Source organism: Phoenix dactylifera, unplaced genomic scaffold (genome assembly GCF_009389715.1).
Source record: "Phoenix dactylifera cultivar Barhee BC4 unplaced genomic scaffold, palm_55x_up_171113_PBpolish2nd_filt_p 001469F, whole genome shotgun sequence".
NCBI lineage: Eukaryota > Viridiplantae > Streptophyta > Magnoliopsida > Arecales > Arecaceae > Phoenix > Phoenix dactylifera.
In genome coordinates this window covers 77,410-97,869 of record NW_024068783.1, presented here as the reverse complement: position 1 = coordinate 97,869, position 20,460 = coordinate 77,410, and the positions used below count along the sequence as shown (strand labels likewise).

The 20,460-nt window shown below is 37.7% G+C and overlaps 1 protein-coding gene across 3 annotated transcripts; it reads left to right on the top strand.

Moving 5' to 3' along the window:
* The first annotated feature begins 9,405 nt into the window (after positions 1–9,405).
* Positions 9,406–17,803, top strand: LOC120103692 (RNA polymerase II-associated protein 3-like). 3 transcript variants are annotated; one of them, XR_005509923.1, is made up of 11 exons: positions 9,406–9,615; positions 9,897–9,995; positions 11,902–12,123; positions 12,223–12,347; positions 12,944–13,065; positions 13,172–13,254; positions 14,343–14,501; positions 15,886–16,071; positions 16,167–16,261; positions 16,394–16,459; positions 17,410–17,803. XR_005509923.1 is itself a non-coding variant. In XM_039122329.1 (11 exons), the coding sequence occupies exons 1-11, from the start codon at positions 9,574–9,576 to the stop codon at positions 17,511–17,513; spliced, it is 1,287 nt and encodes a 428-aa protein (XP_038978257.1). In that variant the 5' UTR covers positions 9,406–9,573; the 3' UTR covers positions 17,514–17,803. The 3 variants fall into 3 exon arrangements, 2 of the variants coding, with proteins under 2 accessions (XP_038978257.1, XP_038978256.1); XM_039122329.1 differs by having other exon boundaries at positions 15,934–16,071; positions 16,362–16,459; XM_039122328.1 differs by having other exon boundaries at positions 16,362–16,459.
* The last annotated feature ends 2,657 nt before the right edge of the window (positions 17,804–20,460 follow it).

The window sequence follows — 20,460 nt, the reverse complement described above, 5'->3', positions numbered from 1 at the left end:
TGCAGCTGGATATGCTTATACCAAAACTGTATAAATAGCTGATTTACTAAAAAAAATATATAGCATTAGTGGGGTGGCCCAGCACAAAGAGACAATATGAAGCTTGCTTGCCGGTTCAATCAAAAACTTATAACAATACTTATTTACGAGACAAGTTTTAAAAAAACATTCAACAAAATAAAAAATCTCTCTGAGCTAGCTTGGTCATTTGGATTGAAAATATTATTTTACTTAGATGAATCAGGATATCAAATAAACCATTGATCTTGTTATTTGATTCTATCTAAAAGAAAAGCAACTATTATTTGAATTCATATTGTCGAGTAATGGGAGGTCTCTAAAACTACATCCTTTAACTATCACATTTCGAACCTTTAGCCCCTCCAGTATTTTTTGTATAAAATAATAGCTACTAATAGCTGCCATTAGCTGATGAAAAATAATACAAGGTGATGAAGAGATAATGCTATGATTGATTGTCATTTTTCATCAAAAAATATTAAGTTTTATCTCTAGATATCCTTATTTTAATAAGATGCATGGATAGTGAACAAGCCAAATTCCATTTAATTGTATAATTGCTAAAATATAGCTAATATCCAAATATCTATTGTACATAGGCATAAATTATTAGACAATGAATTTTGCTCCTACACCCTATCCAATCCTAGTCATAGTGGCCAAAGTAGTCCACATCACGTCTGAAGATTTTTTAGATCAATATATACATCTATGAGAACCAACATACAAACTTTCCACAAGAAGAGAAGGAAGATGAGGATGGAATGATACCCAATGTAATCCCAGCATGATTGATCGCATAAGATAGCAGGTGTTTGATGACTCAAAATCATTATATTGTCCTAATGATATTCATTGTTTCAAAATTTTCTAGACGTGGCCCAAAAAAGATTTGGACATAAAATTCCAGTGTGGGTAAAGTAATTTCTGTGTGGATGTGTGTAGTCCCGAACATCTGAATATATGAAGTTTTTCCTTAATATATATCTTAACCTTGAAATTTTGTCTAGTTCATAAGTATTTATCTTAATAATATTTAGCCAACGATAATGTATTTTCTACATGGTTGAAATGCTTGTCTAAATTAAGAAAATAATTACGACTTATGTTCTTTCCTTTTTTTTAATGACGTGCTTTAGTTATCATTATGGTGCTGTTTTTCATATGTCATCACATGTATGTGCATCATCAACCTATCTTGCCTTCACATCTAACGTATGGCTGATCGCATTATCGTGCCACCTCGCTGCATGCATGTCTGCCAACTCGCTACATGCATGCCAGCCGAGAGAATTGAACAGTAACAAGCAATGGACTTGTTCCTTAGCTAATGTGTGAGTATACACCTAAAACTTGGCTACACTCTCCAGTAGAAATAACCTTAGCTTACACTCTTCTATCGGACCAAGTAACAAGGGGCACATATAAATTGGTGCGCTTTTATTTCAACGAAATCAATGGTAGCTTCTCTTGGGAGCCCAGAGTTGCAAGGTTCACATGTATTTCCTAGAACCAAGTTTAATTTTAAAGCATTCCCAATAAATGCATGAGGATAAGGCCAGTTACAACTATGGTGCGACTAAGCCAAGCGAATTGGAATAGTTAGAGGGCTCCCACACAACTCGATTCTAGACATCGGAGCTTGAAATTGACTCAAAATTGATTAAATCTTAATATCCAAACTCAAATATGATCCTATCAAAATAATAATAATAATAATAATGCCTGAGGTCGATTTGATTCGACTCAAATATCGACTAATCCATACTCACGCAGGTGTTCGAGACTTCAAGCCTTAGTTATAATTAAAAAAAATATAGTTAAAAGTTAGAAGTTAAATCAAATTAATTAAAAATATACAAATATTATAATTTTAAATATTAAATTAATAATATATTATAAATATAATATTATATTATTAAAAATATATATTCAACGAGATTCTAGAATTTTTGAATAAAATATTTTATTCAAATTCGACTAAGCACGATAATAATTAAATCGCGACCATGAGGCAACTCATAAACTACTCGGGCCTATTCACTTTTTCTTTTTGATACAATGACGGCTCACACCCGATAGGTGTGAGTGCAGCCAACAAAATAAAAAAAAAGGAGATTGCATAAGGGATCAAGCACACACACATGGTTCTCCTAGATAAAGCCTTCGGAGTGGTGAGCTGCATAGAAGGCAACTTAGTCAGCAGTACCGTTTGCCTACTTATAGACATGTGTGGCCGATAGGAACCACACTCTTCCAAAAGTCTAAGAATGTCGTGGATGAGCGGTTTTCTGCCAGTAGCGGCATTTTCGACCTCGAACCCACTCGATCATTGTGACCGAGTCTTCTTCGAGGAGAATGTAGTCCGCATCCAGCACAATTCTCGCATAGATGATATCCTCTCATATCGTTCTGAGCTTGACACTGATGATAGACATATTGAAAATTCATCGACTCCGGCCGCCACTAGCCTGGCATCATAGTCTATGATAATAAATTTTATATCTTTATTATTATTATTTTTTTTTTGAGAACACTGCCGTCCAAGCTCGCCGCGCCTATTCACATTGCTAGTCACGCCCAGTCCTTTAGAGTCTGCGTGCACGACACAGTCTTAGGGTCGGCGAGACCAGGCATTTAACGATCTGCCCCAAGGCAAGTGAGAACGCTGGGAATTTTCTATATCCGTCCTTTCAAATTCATTTGAGTGCATTACCATATAACGGCACGTCGGTATGAAGACAGTGGGATGCTTGTGGGCATGGGAAATCTCATAATACGGAGCATGGTGAAGGAACCCACTCTCGATCTCCTCCGCCACGGAAGGCTCGTTCGGTTCGCACAAAAAAAATACTAAAATATTTTTTTTAAAAAATAATTTTTAAATATATAATATTTTAAAAATAATTTTAGTATATTTGATTAATCATTAAAAAACATATTTTAGAGTAACCTATGCTGAGCATATAATTTTTTTTAAAAAAATTATATAAAGTACTTATTATATCTTTAATAAAGAGGAATGCATTATCTACATATTTTGATAGATTAAGAATATTTTTGAAAAAAAAAAACCCTAATTCCTAAGAAGTGGGAAAGTAGCTTTTTATATCTCTTATGGATTTTTCTTTTTCTTAAAACATGAAAATTTTATTTTCATGAAAATGCTCTACATCTTAAACCTTCTTGGGCCTGACCCATAATCTGATAGCCCAGCTCTACAGGCCCTACTTCCAAGTTCTAACCCTAGGTACACACTGAACACTATATCATATATTATCAGCATACCAACTAGAGATGAAAGTGGACCAAATAATATCTATCCGAATTAGTTTTTAAATCCGAATCTATCTGGATATAGATAAAAATTCGAACATCCAATCAATATCCGCATCTATATCTATATCTATAAACAAAATAGATATAGATATAGATAGACAATTATCTGATCCGTATCTGAATATCTGATTATATTTGTAACTTTATTGAATTTATATAGTAGTTATGAATTTTTTACCATATTAACGTACTATTAACTTAATTTATTATCAACTTAGTAATATCCTTAATTCTGTAGTCATAAAGTTTAATTATCGGACTTATATATGTATTTATATCCATATTTTTGGTATCCATTTTTATCCATATATATTTAAGATAAATATAGATTTAAAATTTTAAATTTCAATAATACCTATATCCATATATATATTCATCAAATAAACTAAATATAAATATAGATATCCATATTCAATCCCATTTAAGTTCTAGAACCAACAAACCATGTTTAAAAAAACATTCATCGTTTTGTAACATGATGGGGAAGAAGACACTAAAGATATATTTTTTTAAAAAATACATCTTTATAAATCTTTCACTTTTATTTTGCACAAGCGTGCCTTTTTACTGTTAAAAAACAGAAAAAGTATAAAAAGAAAAAAAAATGATGCTCCATTGGCGTTGCACCAAAGAGACGCTTTGCAACCTGCACACCCTAGAAGACCGTCACTCCCAGCCTTTGAGACGCTTTGCACCATCGAAGCCTTTGTGCCATCCAACGCTGTCATGGAGGCGAGATGGATCCTGCTTCTCTCTTTAATAATTTCGGATCCGGACCCACGACTGAAGCCAAAGAGAGCAATCAACCTTTGAAACCAAAAAAAATAAAAAAGCATTGCCATAACTGAACGACAAAACTAAAGGCACTCGTAAATTTTCAGCAAGTTGACTGAACCATAAATTCTGGATCATTTATTAATTAAAAAAAGATTCTGGATATCAATTACCTGGTATGTCTCTGTGGGTTGACAAGCTCCATTTGAGGCCACTGGATCACAGGCTTTTAGAGGTTTTGCATCCCATCATGGCGGACTTGAGGAGGGAGAAGTTGGTGAGGCCACTTCTCCTCGAGGGAAGTGGAAGCAGCCTTTCTAATTGAGCCTCACCAATAACTTTGGTGTTTGATATTGGAACTACAGCATTCCAGGACCTCAGCTGTGTCCATGGCCAAGCCCCCCCTTCCATCTCCCGCACCTGAATCCGGAACGAGTTTGTGTTTTAGTAATTTGGATGGTGGTTGTTGATGGAAAGGATTTTATAGAGCTAGGCAAACCTCATTAATTGGAGTGAATCTGACTGGAGATTTGGATATCAAATCTGAAAGATTGCATCAGGATATGAAAGGCAAGTTCATGGTCGCATTCCTTGGCAGATGAAACGAAGGCAAGTATATGTATAAATACTTTCTTTTGTTGATGTAAATTGGAGGAAGTGGAAAACTTTCCTAAATTTAAGTGTACATTTACGTTGCTGAAACGGTAGAGGAGGTTTATGAACGAAATCTTTCAGGATTTGGTCGGATCGGTTAGAATCTTATGGGTGGGATGCAGGGAGTGAGTTCATCGAAACCTTCTCGAAACATTTGCTGTCGTAGAGGCCAGTAAACACGAAACAATAAGGGCAAGTTTAAAATTTTGAGAAAAAAAGGGCTGATCCATAATTGCGGTCCTGAAACAAAGTTTCTATGATCTTTTGGTTAGATTGACAGAATCCCATCATAATTGAAAGGAATCTATGGTCCCTTACTACATTCGGTGCATGGTCCAGATATACCATTGTGCAAATTTACAATGTACCAATTTGTTACTATTATTTTCAGAGATTCCAAGTGCAAATTTGATGCTCCTCAAGAGTGGGTGAGAAGATTCTAGGCCATTAATCCAGGACACCACTGTCACAGAGTCCTATTCCAATATAATCCTCTCAGCTTGAAATTAAGTTGTCAGTGTTACAACCCTCCGGTTTGTCACCAGCCTCACATATGCACTCATCCAAATCAACCTCTGCTGCACAGCAAGCATCACACCTTCTAGCATCTTCCTCACATGGGAATTCAACAACTGAATCAGTTTTCCTTAACAAACTGTAACAGATCTTCCTTCCAGAAGATTCATCTTTCAGTCTATATAAGCATCTCCCCTGTATTCCATTCTGTACTACTGAAATGAAATAAAATTCTTTTCCTCCTCTTCTTCTCTTTCTGCTACTGTTCTAGAGGAGTATCAGTAACTGGCACCATGCCGTGCTAGTTACTGTTCACTAATGTTTCAGCTGTGAATTTCTCAGTTCCCTTATTCTATCATGGTATCAGAGCAGGTTCCTGAACCTGTGACGGTCAAGTTCCTTCCCTTCTTCCTTGCAGAGAGTTCATGACCTCAGAATCAATTGAGCTTGAAGTAGTTCTTCCCACCCTTCTTGACGACGAAATGGCGTCTCCAGGATCCATAAATAGATCCGACGAAGCAGCCCAAAGCTTTTCCAACCCAGCCATCTCCCCAAATCTTAAGTTTCTCATTACCAGGATTCAATCACTGGTTCCAACCCAGCTAGCAGCTGACAACTACCTCACATGGCGTTCCCAGATCATTCGAATCTTCAAGGCAAGTGGATTTCTTGGGTTTTTGCTTGAAACATCAATTCTGTCTCCTTCCAACTCGGCGGAATATGATGTTTGGTCATTTACAGACCAATTCCTGTCTAGTGCGCTAAATTCTACCATTTCCTCGCCATTACTACCTTTTGTGATCAACCTTGATCACTGTCATCAAATATGGTCCACTCTAGACAATAGGTTGAATTCAGCTACCAGAACTCATATAATTCAATTGAAAAACGAACTTCACAACATCAGGAAAAACAACTTGTCAATGCAACAATTCTTGAATGAAGTTCGCTCTAAAGTTGATGCACTGGCAGCGGCTGGATCCAATCCTGAGGTAGAAGATATCATTCTTCACATCCTCAATGGTTTACCTCCCTCTTACGACTCATTTGCTACTGCAATTCGAGTCCGGTCCTCGTCCATTTCACTGGATGAGCTATATGCTCTCCTGTGCAGTGAAGAAACCATCATGAACACAAAGGAGAAACAAACCTCTGCAGTTGATTCCTCCTTCGCCTTAATGGCTATCAGAGGACTAGGTAGTGGACGGTTCTCTTATGCAAATCGGGGACGCGGTCGGGCTCGACAAGAAGGATGGGGTCAATTCTGGACAGGCTAAAGAATACAGAACTCCTGTTGAATGTCAGATCTGCCATAAGAGGGGACATTCTGCAGTTCGATGCTGGTTTCGACTGGATACCAGCTATCAGAGTCTTCCACAGCCAAATTCTCGTCCTCAGGCCAATTTAGCTCAATCATCCTCCAGATCGTCCCCTGGTGAATGGATCATGGACAGTGGCGCCTCCATACATATGACACCGGACTCCTCCCTGGTTCATCACTCGACTCCATACTCCGGTTCAGAATCTGTCACTCTGGGCGATGGCTCCTCCACCTCTATCAGTCATACAGGTTCTGGTACTCTTCACTCTCCCTCTCACACATTTCATCTTTCCACATTGCTACATACTCCCACATCTCTCATAACCTGCTCTCTGTTCATAAGTTAGTCTCTGATAACAACTGTATTCTTACATTTGACTCCCATGGTTGTGTTATCAAGGACAAGACAACCTATCAGATTCTCTTTCAAGGACGATGCTCTGAGGGACTATACAAAATCCCTTTCGTTCAGCCGTGTTCTTCCCCTCAAGCCTACTCAGCATTAACTACTACCTCTCGCACTCTATGGCATCATCGCTTGGGACACCCAGTTGACGCATTGCTCACTTATTTGTCAAGACATCTTACAATTTCCAAGCCTTCCACCTCTTTCAGTCTCTGCGAATCATGCTGCAGAGCCAAGAGTCACCGTCTTCCTTTCAGTTCCCACTCTGTATCCACAAACCATCCACTGGAACTTATTCATGCTGACGTTTGGGGACCTCTCAGCAATGATAATAGTTTTCGTTTTTATGTTCTGTTTGTGGATGATTTCACACGCTTCTCCTGGGTTTATCCTATTGCTTTTAAATCAGATGTATATAATACCTTTCTTACATTCAAGACTCTTGTAGAAAAACAACTCCCTCATTCAATTAAACTGTTTAGGTCTGATGGAGGAGGTGAGTTTGCAAACAGCAAATTCAGATCCTTTTTCTCTTCACTTGGGATCATTCATCAATTTTAAGCTCCTTATACTCCTGAGCAGAACGGGTTAGCTGAAAGAAAACATAGACATCTTCTTGAAACTCTTCGATGTCTTCTCCTTCACTCATCTCTACCTGATAAATTTTGGGTAGATGCCTTACTCACTGCAACCTTCCTTATAAACAGGCTACCTACACCATCTCTTGGACATATATCACCTTTTGAAGCTCTTTACCATCGTTCCCCAGACTACAACTCCCTTAAAATTTTTGGTTGCCGCTGTTTTCCCTGGCTCCGCCCTCAAGCTTCCAGCAAACTCTCCCCTCGGTCAGCTCCTTGCGTCTTTGTGGGCTACTCCTCTCAACATAAAGCGTACCGGTGTTACAACCCAGCAACTGGCAACATTATCATCTCTAGACATGTACGCTTTGATGAGAGCTGTTTTCCTTTTTCCTTAGCCAAATCTAACACCTCAACTCAGCCTCCACTGCTACCCATTCCCTGCTTAGTTCCTCCATCTTTGTCTCCTACTCTTACCTTCTCTCATTCCACACAATCGGCCACTCCAGTCAGTCCATCTCCAGTCAATTCTCCCCCATTACTACCCCCTTATTCTATCAGTCAGTACACCGAATCCATGCCACGCAGCTATTAATTTTGCACTCGGAACAGAGTTCGTGAATAAAGGAATAGCAGCAGCATGCAAAGCCTTCCCTTTCCCCTGCAGTGTGAGAGTGAAGCGATCCATTAAAATTTATTTTAATAAACCCCAGTTGAGGGGATTGCCAAGGAACAAGGGTTTGAAACAAGCCTGCAAAGGATTGCAGAATGTGGCAGCCCCATATAACAGAGCCATGAAGCTAAGGCAAGTCATTAGTCTTAACATACTCCTTATCATTTGAAGTAGCAATAATCCTCCAACAAAATACACCTTTTTCTTGATAATTAGCAAACAAAATACACCTTTGATGCATGGCAAACACTAGGGCCATCTATGGACGCATGCCTCCAACAGGCTTAACAGAATATAACTTGGGAAAGCAGGAATGAACCATGGATAAGGTTTGGGGAGTTCAAATCTAGAACCATAAATTAAGTTCCAACGATTTTTTTTTTTCATAATAAACAAAAGAGGTATAAGTAAATAGAGAGAAAAATGCTATGAAGGCACTAATTCTCTATGCAAAAAAGCTCCATTTTCTAAACTGATGCTAACTTGGTGTTTTTTTATTTTAATTAATCATTCTGCACTGCACCAACTTCATATACTATTTTAATGAATCTTCATCTACAGCAATTGGATGGATTCAGAGATAGTCTAGGATGGCAGATCAACAATGGTGAGGAATTATCGCCTTGTGTGCCAGACATATCTACTGGCAGGCAAATAGGACTGCGGACTGGATGGTCTTCTACATGGCGGAGCACTCTAGTAAATTTTCAGTTAGGGACCGCTTCTTAAGAGTATAAAGGAGTGAATGTCGTCAAGTAATAAAAAGCTGCTTTTCGAGTCTCAGACGGAGAAGAGAAGAGGGAAGCATAATATTTAATACAAAGCGGTTGGAAGGTTGGGAATATTGTAGGCCAATTTTGCATCCGCTTCGGTTTCCCTCCGTGATATTTTATTTTCTAATTTTGCTGAATTTATTCATACTAGATCAGTGTAACTTGTCCGTCCTAAAAAAAAAAAAAAACTTTCCAGAGTCCTTGGCAGTTCAAACTGGAACTAAATCACAGGCCATCCGTGTAAATTAAATACTCCATAATTAAATGGGCCCATTGTTTTGGAATTGTTACAGTGGGCCTCCATTTTTTATGGCTCGGCTTCTATTGCCCTACTCTGCGGCCCAAGACTCACTGTCCTGTGAGGCGGTGCCACCGTGTGAAGAAATCCCGGCTCGGCGTCACCCGGCGCCACCAAAAAAAGCCCCTCTTCGTGGAAGAATCGAGAGAGCGCTCGACTGGAACTCGTTTTACCTTCTTCTCGTCTTCCCTCTTCATATGCTTTCTGGGTGGAATCCATGGCGGGGGTTTCTGGAAAGCCCGACCGGGATCGCTCTCTGGTAAACCCTACTCCCCTACCCTATATCTTCTTCATATGGATGATTGCGTTCTTCTTCTACTCCGGGTTTCGCGCATGGTTTCCTGTTAGTTTGGATAACTCTTGCATTTTTGATGACAAATATCATGGTTTTTTGGTTAAAAAAGAAAGAAAGATTGCATTGAGATTGTGATTGAGGTTTAGCGAGCACAGCAAACATTGAAATATCATGTAGTGGATTATGGAATTAAAGAACGGTTTCCAAAAAGATTTCTTTTTTGATTTTTTTTTAATAATGAGCAGGAGTTTCAAGGATTCCTGAATGACCTAGAAGGGTGGGATTACTTGCTTAAGGATAAAGGTGGGAAAATGAAGGGTCAATCCCATGAAAGCAACAAACCGGTAAGTTGATTACGATGTCTTTTATTTTTCCTTTGATTCTTCTTATGCTTTGATTTCAATTACAATGTGCAGCTAGCAACTGTTTCTTCTGCTGTATCATGTTTAATTGAAACTACCAAACCGAGGAGAGTTATCACGATTGTTACGACGTTCTTACTAAAATTGAAGCTACACTATATATGTGATTATTTATTTATTTATTTATTTTAACTATACATCAAGAAATGGTGATGCATCGGCTTAAATATGTCAAATAAAAAATAAGTTTCTTTTATTGAAATCGTTTTCAGGACGACCTTGATTTTTTGAGATTGATACCTATAACTGGGAGATAAGAATGCACATTTTCATAGCATCTTGTAAGAAAATTAGTGTCCTGACAGAACAACCAAATTATGCCATGCATAGGATTTGATTGTGCTGCACTATGGTTTGCCTGGTTGGGCATCAAATTTAAGGCCAAACCATAGCTTGGGCAATGCCTGGTTAATTGATCCACAAGAAACCATTTTCTGGGTTTGTTTTATTAACACTCCAAATCTTAGCTACCTTCCTTCATAAAGAAGAGATTGACTGTAAATACTTTTTCCTTTTGTTAGATCAAAAAGATACTTTACATATATTTTATGGAGACATGAATCATAGCAGTGGTGAGCACATGCATCTAATACCAGCTAAGGTCTAGATAAGAGATAAGAAGTCTGCATTGCTGGTGGGATTCTTTCATGCCTATGTATCTTAGAAGCAAGAGTAGCTTTTATTTCTCTTGCTGATGGTTAAGTTCCTCTGAACACTGCATGGTGTAATTGACCACCATTTTTGGTTGGTTTCCCCCCAGAAGGAGGTGACCCAAGGTAGCATTCTCTAAACGTTTTTGCTACACAAACAACTCTATCTAGTTTTTCTTTATTTGTCTCCTCATTTGCCCCTATTGCAATGATAGAAACTTGTCAACATCAATATATCCTCGAACTACTAAGACCAATGTAAAACACTGAACATGTGTGGTTCCTGAAAAATGCCTATGACATGTTTAGTTTCTTTGTAAAATTAATTACTTTCAAAAGCAGCAAGGTATGTGGTGCTTATTAAGCTTATGGATCTATATTGCCATTAGTTGGCATTGATTACCAATCATCCTAAACTTTATTTTCATTGAATACTATCGTTTTATTTACATCCATTATTTTGATCTTATCCTCATCTCTTCTAACCGATGAACCAAAATCAGCAGCTTCACCATAGACATATCTTTTTTCACATCATAAGTAATTTATAGTGGTAAAAGTATTGTTGAATATTAAAAATGTTCGTGTTTTAATGCATTGACATATTGACCTAGTATAGTACTATCGATTCAAGAGGTCATAATTTGATAGCATGATAAGTTATGTATGAGTCCTCAGACTCAGCTTTACACATACTGGCTTGAAGTTTCCTTTTTGCAGAGAACTCTGGAATGTAACTGCAAATGATGGCATGTCCACTTGTTTTACTATGTTATTCTTGTTTTGTTCTTTTATGCTGAAATGAATATATTTTATATAATATTATTTTTATCTGATATTGCATTCTTACATTTGTAAGTATAATTGAGTAGTTGATACTTGAGGGCTTTCAATCTTTTTTGTGTTCTCAAGAATACAATCTTGTTGAGCTGTGCTGCTTGTACGTTGTCTGTGCATGTTGTTTGAATTAGGAAAAAGAAAAACTTTGACTTTGTTCTGATAAAAAAGCTGAACTAATTTGAATATAGTACTGTTTATACAAAATAGATTCAATTTCTTTGAGCATTACATCTTCCAAAATTTTAAATGGGAGACTGTCATTATACTATCTGAATAATATAATGTGTGGTATCTGGTTTAAGTTTATGTTTGAAATAATGCAATGCTTCTTTTTGAAGGGATCCTTGAGGAATGCTGGAAAGGTCAATGAAGATAAGGGACCTTTGAAAAAGGTTCCTTCAGTTGAAGTTAAAAGTAAAACTAATGTTGTTTCAGAAGGTTCTTCTAGAAAAATTGATGAACGATACAACTATTTGAAATACTCAGATGCAATGAGCCGTATGCGTAGCAGCTTCTACAGCGAGGAAAAATTGCCTGATGCGGCTTCAGAAAAAGAGCTTGTAGGCATAAAAACTCTGATTATCTCTTGTTATATTCTCCATTTATGATATAGCTACATTATCTGAATCAAAACTGATTACTTCTATTCCTGCTTGCAGGGCAATGAGTATTTTAAGCAAAAAAAGTTCCCTGAAGCAATTGAGTGTTACTCAAGAAGCATTGCTTTATCCCCCACATCAGTTGCTTTTGCAAATAGAGCTATGGCATATCTCAAACTGAAAAGGCAAGTTTTTGTTTGAGCCTGATGTTTAGAACTGGCATATTACCTTTTGGCTCTGGAATCATGATGTACTTGATCCTTGTCTCTATAGGGGGGGAGTTCTTGTATATTGAGAAAAAATATTTTCCTTTCCATACAAAAAAATTTCCTCTGTTTCCTAGTAACTACTCATTGATAAAGCATTTCATTTCGGAACTTTTTCTTGAGGCAATTATCATATTGGCTTTTTAGTTATCTGTGTTGACCAGAACATACAGCTTATCTCAGGGTTTCTGGAATTTTTTGTGGCATGATGAGCTGGCTTTTTCGTGTTCTTTGAGAAGTTAGGCTGATAATAATTTGTTTTCTTACAGTGGATAATGGCCATCTTACTGTGAATAGACATGAGTTACAACTCCTTGGGTAATGATCAGGACTAAATAATCCAAGGAACAGGATTGTGACTTATCATCATGTATATATGACTGTATAATTCCTCGGGGAAGATACATTCAGCTGGGTTTTATTTAAGTTCCTCCTGCCAATGAGAATATAGATCTAATTATGTCCTTGTGGTTTGGTTTCTGACTGCCTTTGAATCCTTTAAATGTGTCAATTAGATTTGAAGAGGCTGAGAACGACTGCACTGAGGCCTTAAATTTAGATGATCGCTATGTTAAAGCATACTCACGTCGAGCTACAGCCAGGAAGGAACTTGGAAAACTTAAAGCATCCATGGAAGGTATCATGGATTCACACTTAATCTCTCAATATGTGAAGCCCAATTTATGCAAATAAAATTCCATCATCTTGCTTGGTGGCAAATGACATCCAAATTTTGATCACAGATTCTGAGTTTGCTATGAGACTAGAGCCTAATAATCAAGAGCTCAAGAAGCAGTATACTGAGACAAAGGCATTGTATGAGAAGGTGAGTGTTTTTTGTTTAATTGTAACTCTACAATTTTGATATTTTTCTTCAAGACCTGTTGAATCATGCCGAACTAGCCAATCTGGGGCATACCGAGCCAGACCGGTCAATTACTTGCCCGGTTCTTTCCATCAGTTCGTAACGGAAGCTCTGCCGCACTTCATGCTCCTATGGAGGGAGAAGGGAGAAGGAGAGAGAGGAAAAGAGAGAGAGAAGAAGGGAGAGGGAGAGGGAGGAAGGGAGGGAGAGAGAGGGAGAGGGATATGGAGAGAGAGGTAGAGAGAGGGCTCGAAAGCCCTCATTGATGAGTTGCCATTGTTTTGTTTCGAAATAGGGAGTCCCTATTCTTTTTTTGCCGATTTCGAATTGAAATCGGCAAATGGTTAACTGACTTTGAGTCCTCTCTCTCTCGGCCTCTCCCTCCCTCCCTCCCTCTCTTTCTTTTCCTCTCTCTCCTTCTACCTCCCCCCTCCCTCATCGGCTCTCACTGTGTTGGTACATCCTGAAATGGCGAGGTATGGATTTGTACTGTGCCGAACCAATTGCCGGCTGGTCCCCCCTCCGTTATCGGTTCGGTGAACCTAATTTTCTTATTTGGTATATGGAACTATATCCATGAAATGTTTTATGCACTTGTATCTCCCTGAATAATTTAACCATGATAAGTCTTTCTGTCATGTGGCATGTGTTCCTTTCTTAGCAGCATCTAATGCATATATGAAAAATACGGGGTGGTCTTGCCCGAGTTCTTAAATATTTAGGTGCTAGATATTTAGATTTAAATCAAATTGAGTTGTAACAAGCTTGTAAGATCGGTTGATCTCTTTAGCAAAGTACAATTTGTAGTCAATCTAGAGATAAGAAGACCTTGTCATTTGTTTATAATTGGGCTTCCAATGCACACGTCCTGCACTCTTAGCATCACATTTGCATGCAAGCACACAAACACACACATTCACATGGATACATGCATATTTACATAACTAAAGAGGTTTCTCCCAATTGTATCCATATGCCTTGTTTATTTATCTTCTAGGAATTTGCAAAGTTTTTTTCTTGGCATGACCAATTTAAGTTTACTGAAACAGGAAATTGATAAGAAAATTTCTGGACCCTTAAAAAAATCTTTTCAAGGAATTGAAGGAGTGAGTAATTCAGAGATGGGAACAAAAAATGCTCGTGGTGATCATTTAGTCTCGAGTAATTCTCAAAATGCAGCAGCGACTGCGCATGGAGCGCAAAGTAAGGTACAAAGAACATAATCTGGATTTTTCTTTTAATGATTGTTTGATGCTGATGGCTTTATCATCTGTAAATGGAGAAATGCAATTCATGAACTGCATGTAGTATTGCCAATGTATCAAATGGGAGTTACGTGGTTAAAGTATATGTATTAGTGGTGCCTTCTCACCCTCATAGATCAAGTTTACATGCAAGTAAGGTGTCCTGCTACCGGTATATCTTACTGATGTAGGACAGCCTTTATTAGGGAAAATTCAGGGATGCTTAATGGGTTATTTTGGACTAAAAGGGTAGGAAAATCGTGTAAAAAGCTAAGGTTTATGTTGGGACATGGATATGGAGCGATTTGGGTGCAAAATACAGGCAAAGAGATGAAGTTTTGGGGGCTTATATGAGCTGGTAGAAAAACAGGAATGAAAATTTGTTTGTTTTGTCAAATCGAAGGCTAATTGATGGATGAGTGGCTGCTGGTTTTGTTGCTTTTGGTTGGTAGGGTTTTGTGGGGATGGAATCAAATCTGAATTTGAGATTTTAGGATGCTGTAATTAAAGGAAAAGAAGAAGAAAAGAGAGATTTTTTAGGCATCACACCTAGAATCTTGTAGGCATCACACCTAGGGTTAAAATTGCATCACACAACTCCAAAATAAAGCATAATTGCTTAAAATAAATCTGAAATTTTAACTGCCTTCTGATAATGAGAGATTACATCCCTATTTACAAAGTTCTAATACTCCTATTAGGACTTGGACTCCAAATAACAAATCTGTAATTTTGACTCATAAAACCTAATTAAAGACCATAAATAAAATTCCAAAACATAAATAGACCTAACATATGACCTATGAACCATATGGCAACCTATGTCCAGAAAATATGGAAAATTACAAAAATACCTCTGACTCTAAAAACTTAAGAAAATATTAACAAAATTGAACCAGCATTATAGTACTGCTGATTTTAAGATTCTATAATGACTAATTGACCCTAAGCAAGAACCCAAGGAGACTCTACATCATCCAACACATTCCAAATCAAGGCGTGAGCATTTGAACCAATGCTACCCAGCTTCTATGCCTCAAGTTCTCCAAGTGCATGGCATGAATATTAGTGATCTCCCCTGGTACTCCATTCTCTGCTACCTCCTATCTCTGTGCATACACCTGCTGCTAGCCTGATGTACTCCTTTCTCCTTTGTCTAATATGTTCTTACACCTTCCTCTGTAACCTCTCCACTTGCTTTACTCTATCTATCCCATTCCTCCTCACCCCCTACTTCTTTATCTCCTCGTCATTGGTTGCACTGTGATTTGCATGATTTTTATAAATTTCTCTTTAAAATAGTTCTGAACTTGTCTTATGTTCTGGTAACATTATACAACTCAAACAGAAAGATCAAGATGTTGGCCGCAAACATGTGCTGAAAGCATCGATGCAGGATCTTGCATCTCGCGCTGCTTCTCGAGTGATGGCCACTGCTGGAAAAAGTATTGCAGCACCAAAGACTGCTTATGAGTTTGAGGTTTCGTGGAGGGCACTTTCTGATGATTGTGCTCTGCAAACTCAGTTGCTGAAGGTTTATCTTTTTCCTATTTGCATTCCATTTAGGGACCTCATTTAAGATACTGATGTTTGTTTATGCTATTTCCTATTATTGATTTCTATGATTAGTCAATCCCACCACCGGCTCTACCACAGATATTTAAAAATGCACTATCTGTTCCAATTCTGATTGATATCATCAAGTGCACCACCACATTTTTCAAGTAAGTATATTCTTTCTTAATGTTTTTTTCCTTCTGCGGTGTTGTAAACATCTAATACTTGTCTATTCATTAATTATTAAATTTGTGTATATGATTCTAGGGAAGACACTGAATTGGCTGTTAACATTTTAGATAATTTGGCCAAAGTTCCTCGATTTGACATGATGGTCATGTGCCTTTCATCTGCGGATCGTTCTGGTAATTATCCCCCACCAGCCTCTTCCTTTCCAATGTTAGGTATCATGACATGTGTTAAACTTAATGATCCTAGCTTTATGTTGCCTCTCTTGATAATGTTTTAATTCTTCTACTGCCAAGAAACTAACATGCCAAGATAGCCTGAAACTCGAGTAATATTTGATTGCATGCTTATCTCAAGGCAATTTGTGCGTCCATGGAAATGGTTAAACTTAATAGTCATTACCTTTTATGTAGTGTGCTGTTGTTTCCTCTGTCCGCTATACTGTTGATGTCCGGTCATGATACTTCAGACTATGCAAATCATCCTAGAGATGGTTCAATTCATGCTTCAGACCTTATTCATTTTTTTGGATTGAGTCTTCAATGCTTTAGAACTTTTGATTATTCACAAAAAAAAGCCATTGATTCTTGATTCATGAAATAGATAAGCAGACTGTTCTCCGAGTGTTAATATAATGCTGACAAAAAGGTGTAGCTTTAGTTTAGGAGAACCATAGTTTGTTTTGAAACAAGCATTTTTGAGAGTCCTACTTAGAAATAAAACCCAATAGCCATCCACCAAGATGGTGGAGCTTATCACTGTTAGAGTTTGGCAAGTTTATAACTACCAGAACTTGCATCTGGTGAAGCTAACCCACAATTACAATCTTTATGCCTGGTGATTGCACTGTAACTCTTAAAAGAGCTAATAGACATAAAATCTAGACAGATGTATTTAGCACATTCTTGTAATTTATGAGAGTCATGGTGTGACCACTGCATTCTGTGATATTCAAAGTGAAAAAGTTAAGTATGTCTTATGTAGTTTCTATTGCTTTTTGATGATGTGATAGAAGCATCTTTCTCTGCCTGAAGCATAACCACAAATGAAAACTGAGCATATCTTAATGTTGGTGAGTTCCACATGAAAGACATTGAGGCTAACAGTTGCCTGTTGCTTCTGACAGAACTCCAGCAGATATGGGAGGAAGTATTCTCTAGCAAGGACATTGCAGCGAATTACATCGAAACACTCAGTCGACTTCGTTCGAGATACTGCAATGGAAAATGACAGGATGACATACTTGGATCAAATGTTTGGCCTGAAGAGAAGTGATTCTATGAGTTTGTGCCAATAGAATCCAATTCGAAAGGAAGAAATGGCATGCGGATACTTGTTAATGCTATATTGTTTTATTGAGAGGGTCAATGTTGTATTCTTCAATTTGCATGCGAAGTCGTTCTCTTGAATCAACAATGCTCCTTTGTTTAATCTATCATTCTTAACCATGTTGTATAGTATTCCTGTCATGTGCTGATATAATGAAAGACTTTATGCATGCAACCCTACATTACATCCAATATTATATCTACATTCCCGGCTTGTCTGATCCTTGCACACAAACCCCATAAAAAGATATTTTATTTCACCCACAAAATAAAAAAAAAGAAATTTTCCTTGTGTATAACCTCGGATGTGCAAGGTAATAGATAACTGTGTGGACGAAACGCGGGGTGAGAAAATTGCAGTCTGATTTATCTGGTTGCCTAAGGTTAAATCAATATTATGCAGATGGTTATCAGGCAGAATCTTCTTAGGTGACAATTCTCTTGCATGCTTCCAAATGACATGCCGTGCTCTTATTGTGCATTATCCAGCACGGCGCTTGCCAAATCTTTTTTCATTTACTTGTTGCCTAAATATCTTGCTAAGCTTTGGCCCTTGCACGTCTTAATAACCTACTGCTGCTTGTCTGTTGCCTGAAGTGGATGTTACAGCAAGAATAATATGGAGGCTCCATTCGCTGGTTACTGTCATCTCTTGTAACGTTATAAATTTGTGTTTTCTACCCTCGATACTTTGTACTGGCTGTCATAAGCAGAGTATTTTTAAATTGGATATCTTCACTATACAAAACAAATCCAGCTTCTGTCGGAATCTGGATTTTCTGATGCTTAATTCTATTGGTTAACGTTCACCATCTTGTAACAAAAGGGTTGGTTTTGTGGCATTTTTTGCTACAGTATTTGTTTTCACCACGGTAATCTGTAAGCTGTCTGAGCCCATATTCTCTCATACTGCTCTTTTTGTTATGTTTGCTTTCATGGAGCTGATTTGTTGGATTAAAAAAAAAAAAAAAAGCGCATGTGGATATTGTAGGGATAATACTAAATTACAATATATTCAGGGGGACTGTTGCAGAGAGTATGCTGGATTTTGTCGCAGCATTTGCAGATCTGCTGCTTTCTTCGTACCGTCGTGAATGTTCCCGTATTTTAGAGGCTGTCGTTTTGTATTTTATTCCTCACTCGTCCTTAGTTTTGAGTCGTGTCTTGCAAATGTATCTAATGTGTTATCCTTCTCCAAATCTCCTTATCTTTATTGCTGACAAATAACAAATGCTAGGTTGATGATCAATCTTTATAAACCATCAAGGTCCTTTTTAACTATCTCCAGTTTGAGTCAAGGTCCTTTTTCCCTTGCCGCTTAAACCGTAGAAGTCTACTCCACAGATGATAACCTCTCATGCGTTGCATGATAGTTTGTAAATGCATGGATCCTATAAGGTCCATGTCATGCGTAGATCCGGTAAAGTTGATGAACTAGGGAGATCTAGTCCACTGGTCGTAACGATCACCATGATTGCATAATCCATGCATGATGATTTGTAGTTCGATGCTCCAATGTGCTTCATGGGGCCGGCACTATTGCGGTTGGCAACAGAAATATTGGAATAAGAAGAAAAAAAAACAAGTTTATACAATTGACTTATATCTATGAGCACAAACGGTGCAAATTTTCACTACTAAAAAGAAAAACTATAGAGTTCAAAATTATCTAACAAATTCTAGCCCCAGTACAAGCAATCTCTAAAGCAACCAATTGCTCTAGGCCCAGGAAATTACAAAATATATATATAATAGAGAAAATTGATTTAAATTCGAACAGATATCCTAAATAGGCTTGGATTTGATATTCTAGAACTTGTAAACTCAATATATAATCAACAACAAACGCATTCATGGACCATCATGCATCTCTAGATTTGTAGAATTTTTTTTTCAAGCCCTTTGTTACAAATACTGTTAGGAGGTTTGAAAAAATGGCATGAATCAAGAATTTTATCTTTTTATCATTTTATGTTTGTTATAATCCTTATAATAGAGATATAAGGCTCGTCACACTGCCATGGCAAGTTTGGCATATAACTCGAAAAAGTCTAAACCCATAAATAAACATCCATCTATGCTTGTTTATCTACGGACATGGCTATACTTAATAAGGCAAACTATATTGTATAAAAAAAAATTAAATGAATCAAATTCACCGTGAATCTAAATCTAGAATAAACTTATCATATTATTATTATACATACAAAAATAAAGATGAAAAAAATAAAGTGGTTTCGATCCTTGTTCAACTTATAGTTTCTCTCGTTGGACCTTCCTCCAGACCTTGGTGGGTGTGCGATTTGCCTCGGATTCTACCAGTGAAACAGTCCACTGCCACACTGTAGCAACTCAAGCTGTTGCCGCTACCGCTGGAACTTTCGATGGCTCGAGCATCTCGGAGTTCGCAGCCTGGGCTAGTTGATTTGTAGATTTAGCTGTTTGATGCTCGCAACCATACAGCTAACTGCCCCCGAGAAAGGTCTCGGTCTGAGAAAGCTGTGGTTCGGTACGTCACCACTCACCAACGTACAGTTTCATCATAGTGTTTCGTAGACACGTGGCGCGGATGTAATGGATAGCATGGTACGACCAATTCGAAGGAGTGGTCCTACGCATAGGAGTGGTATCTTTTCTTGTGTATCCTTTTGCGAAGCACTGCCATGGTCAAATTTTTAGATGTATGGCCACGGATGCTCTCGAGATTTGAACAAAAATGAGATCCAGTGAAGCAAACAAAACAAGTCAAAAGAGCATTTGTGTTACTATAAAATAATCCCATACTATTAACTAGATTCTCCAAAGGCAACTTGAGAGCAATCAAAGGCAAACAAGTGAGTTTTAATATA

Bases quoted from the DNA above. Each gene is read 5' to 3' on its own strand.
- LOC120103692 (XM_039122328.1), top strand. From the start codon at position 9,574: ATGGCGGGGGTTTCTGGAAAGCCCGACCGGGATCGCTCTCTG. The intron at 9,996-11,901 runs GTAAGTTGATTA...TTCTTTTTGAAG, and splicing joins CCCATGAAAGCAACAAACCG to GGATCCTTGAGGAATGCTGG. The intron at 12,124-12,222 runs GTAGGCATAAAA...TCCTGCTTGCAG, and splicing joins CGGCTTCAGAAAAAGAGCTT to GGCAATGAGTATTTTAAGCA.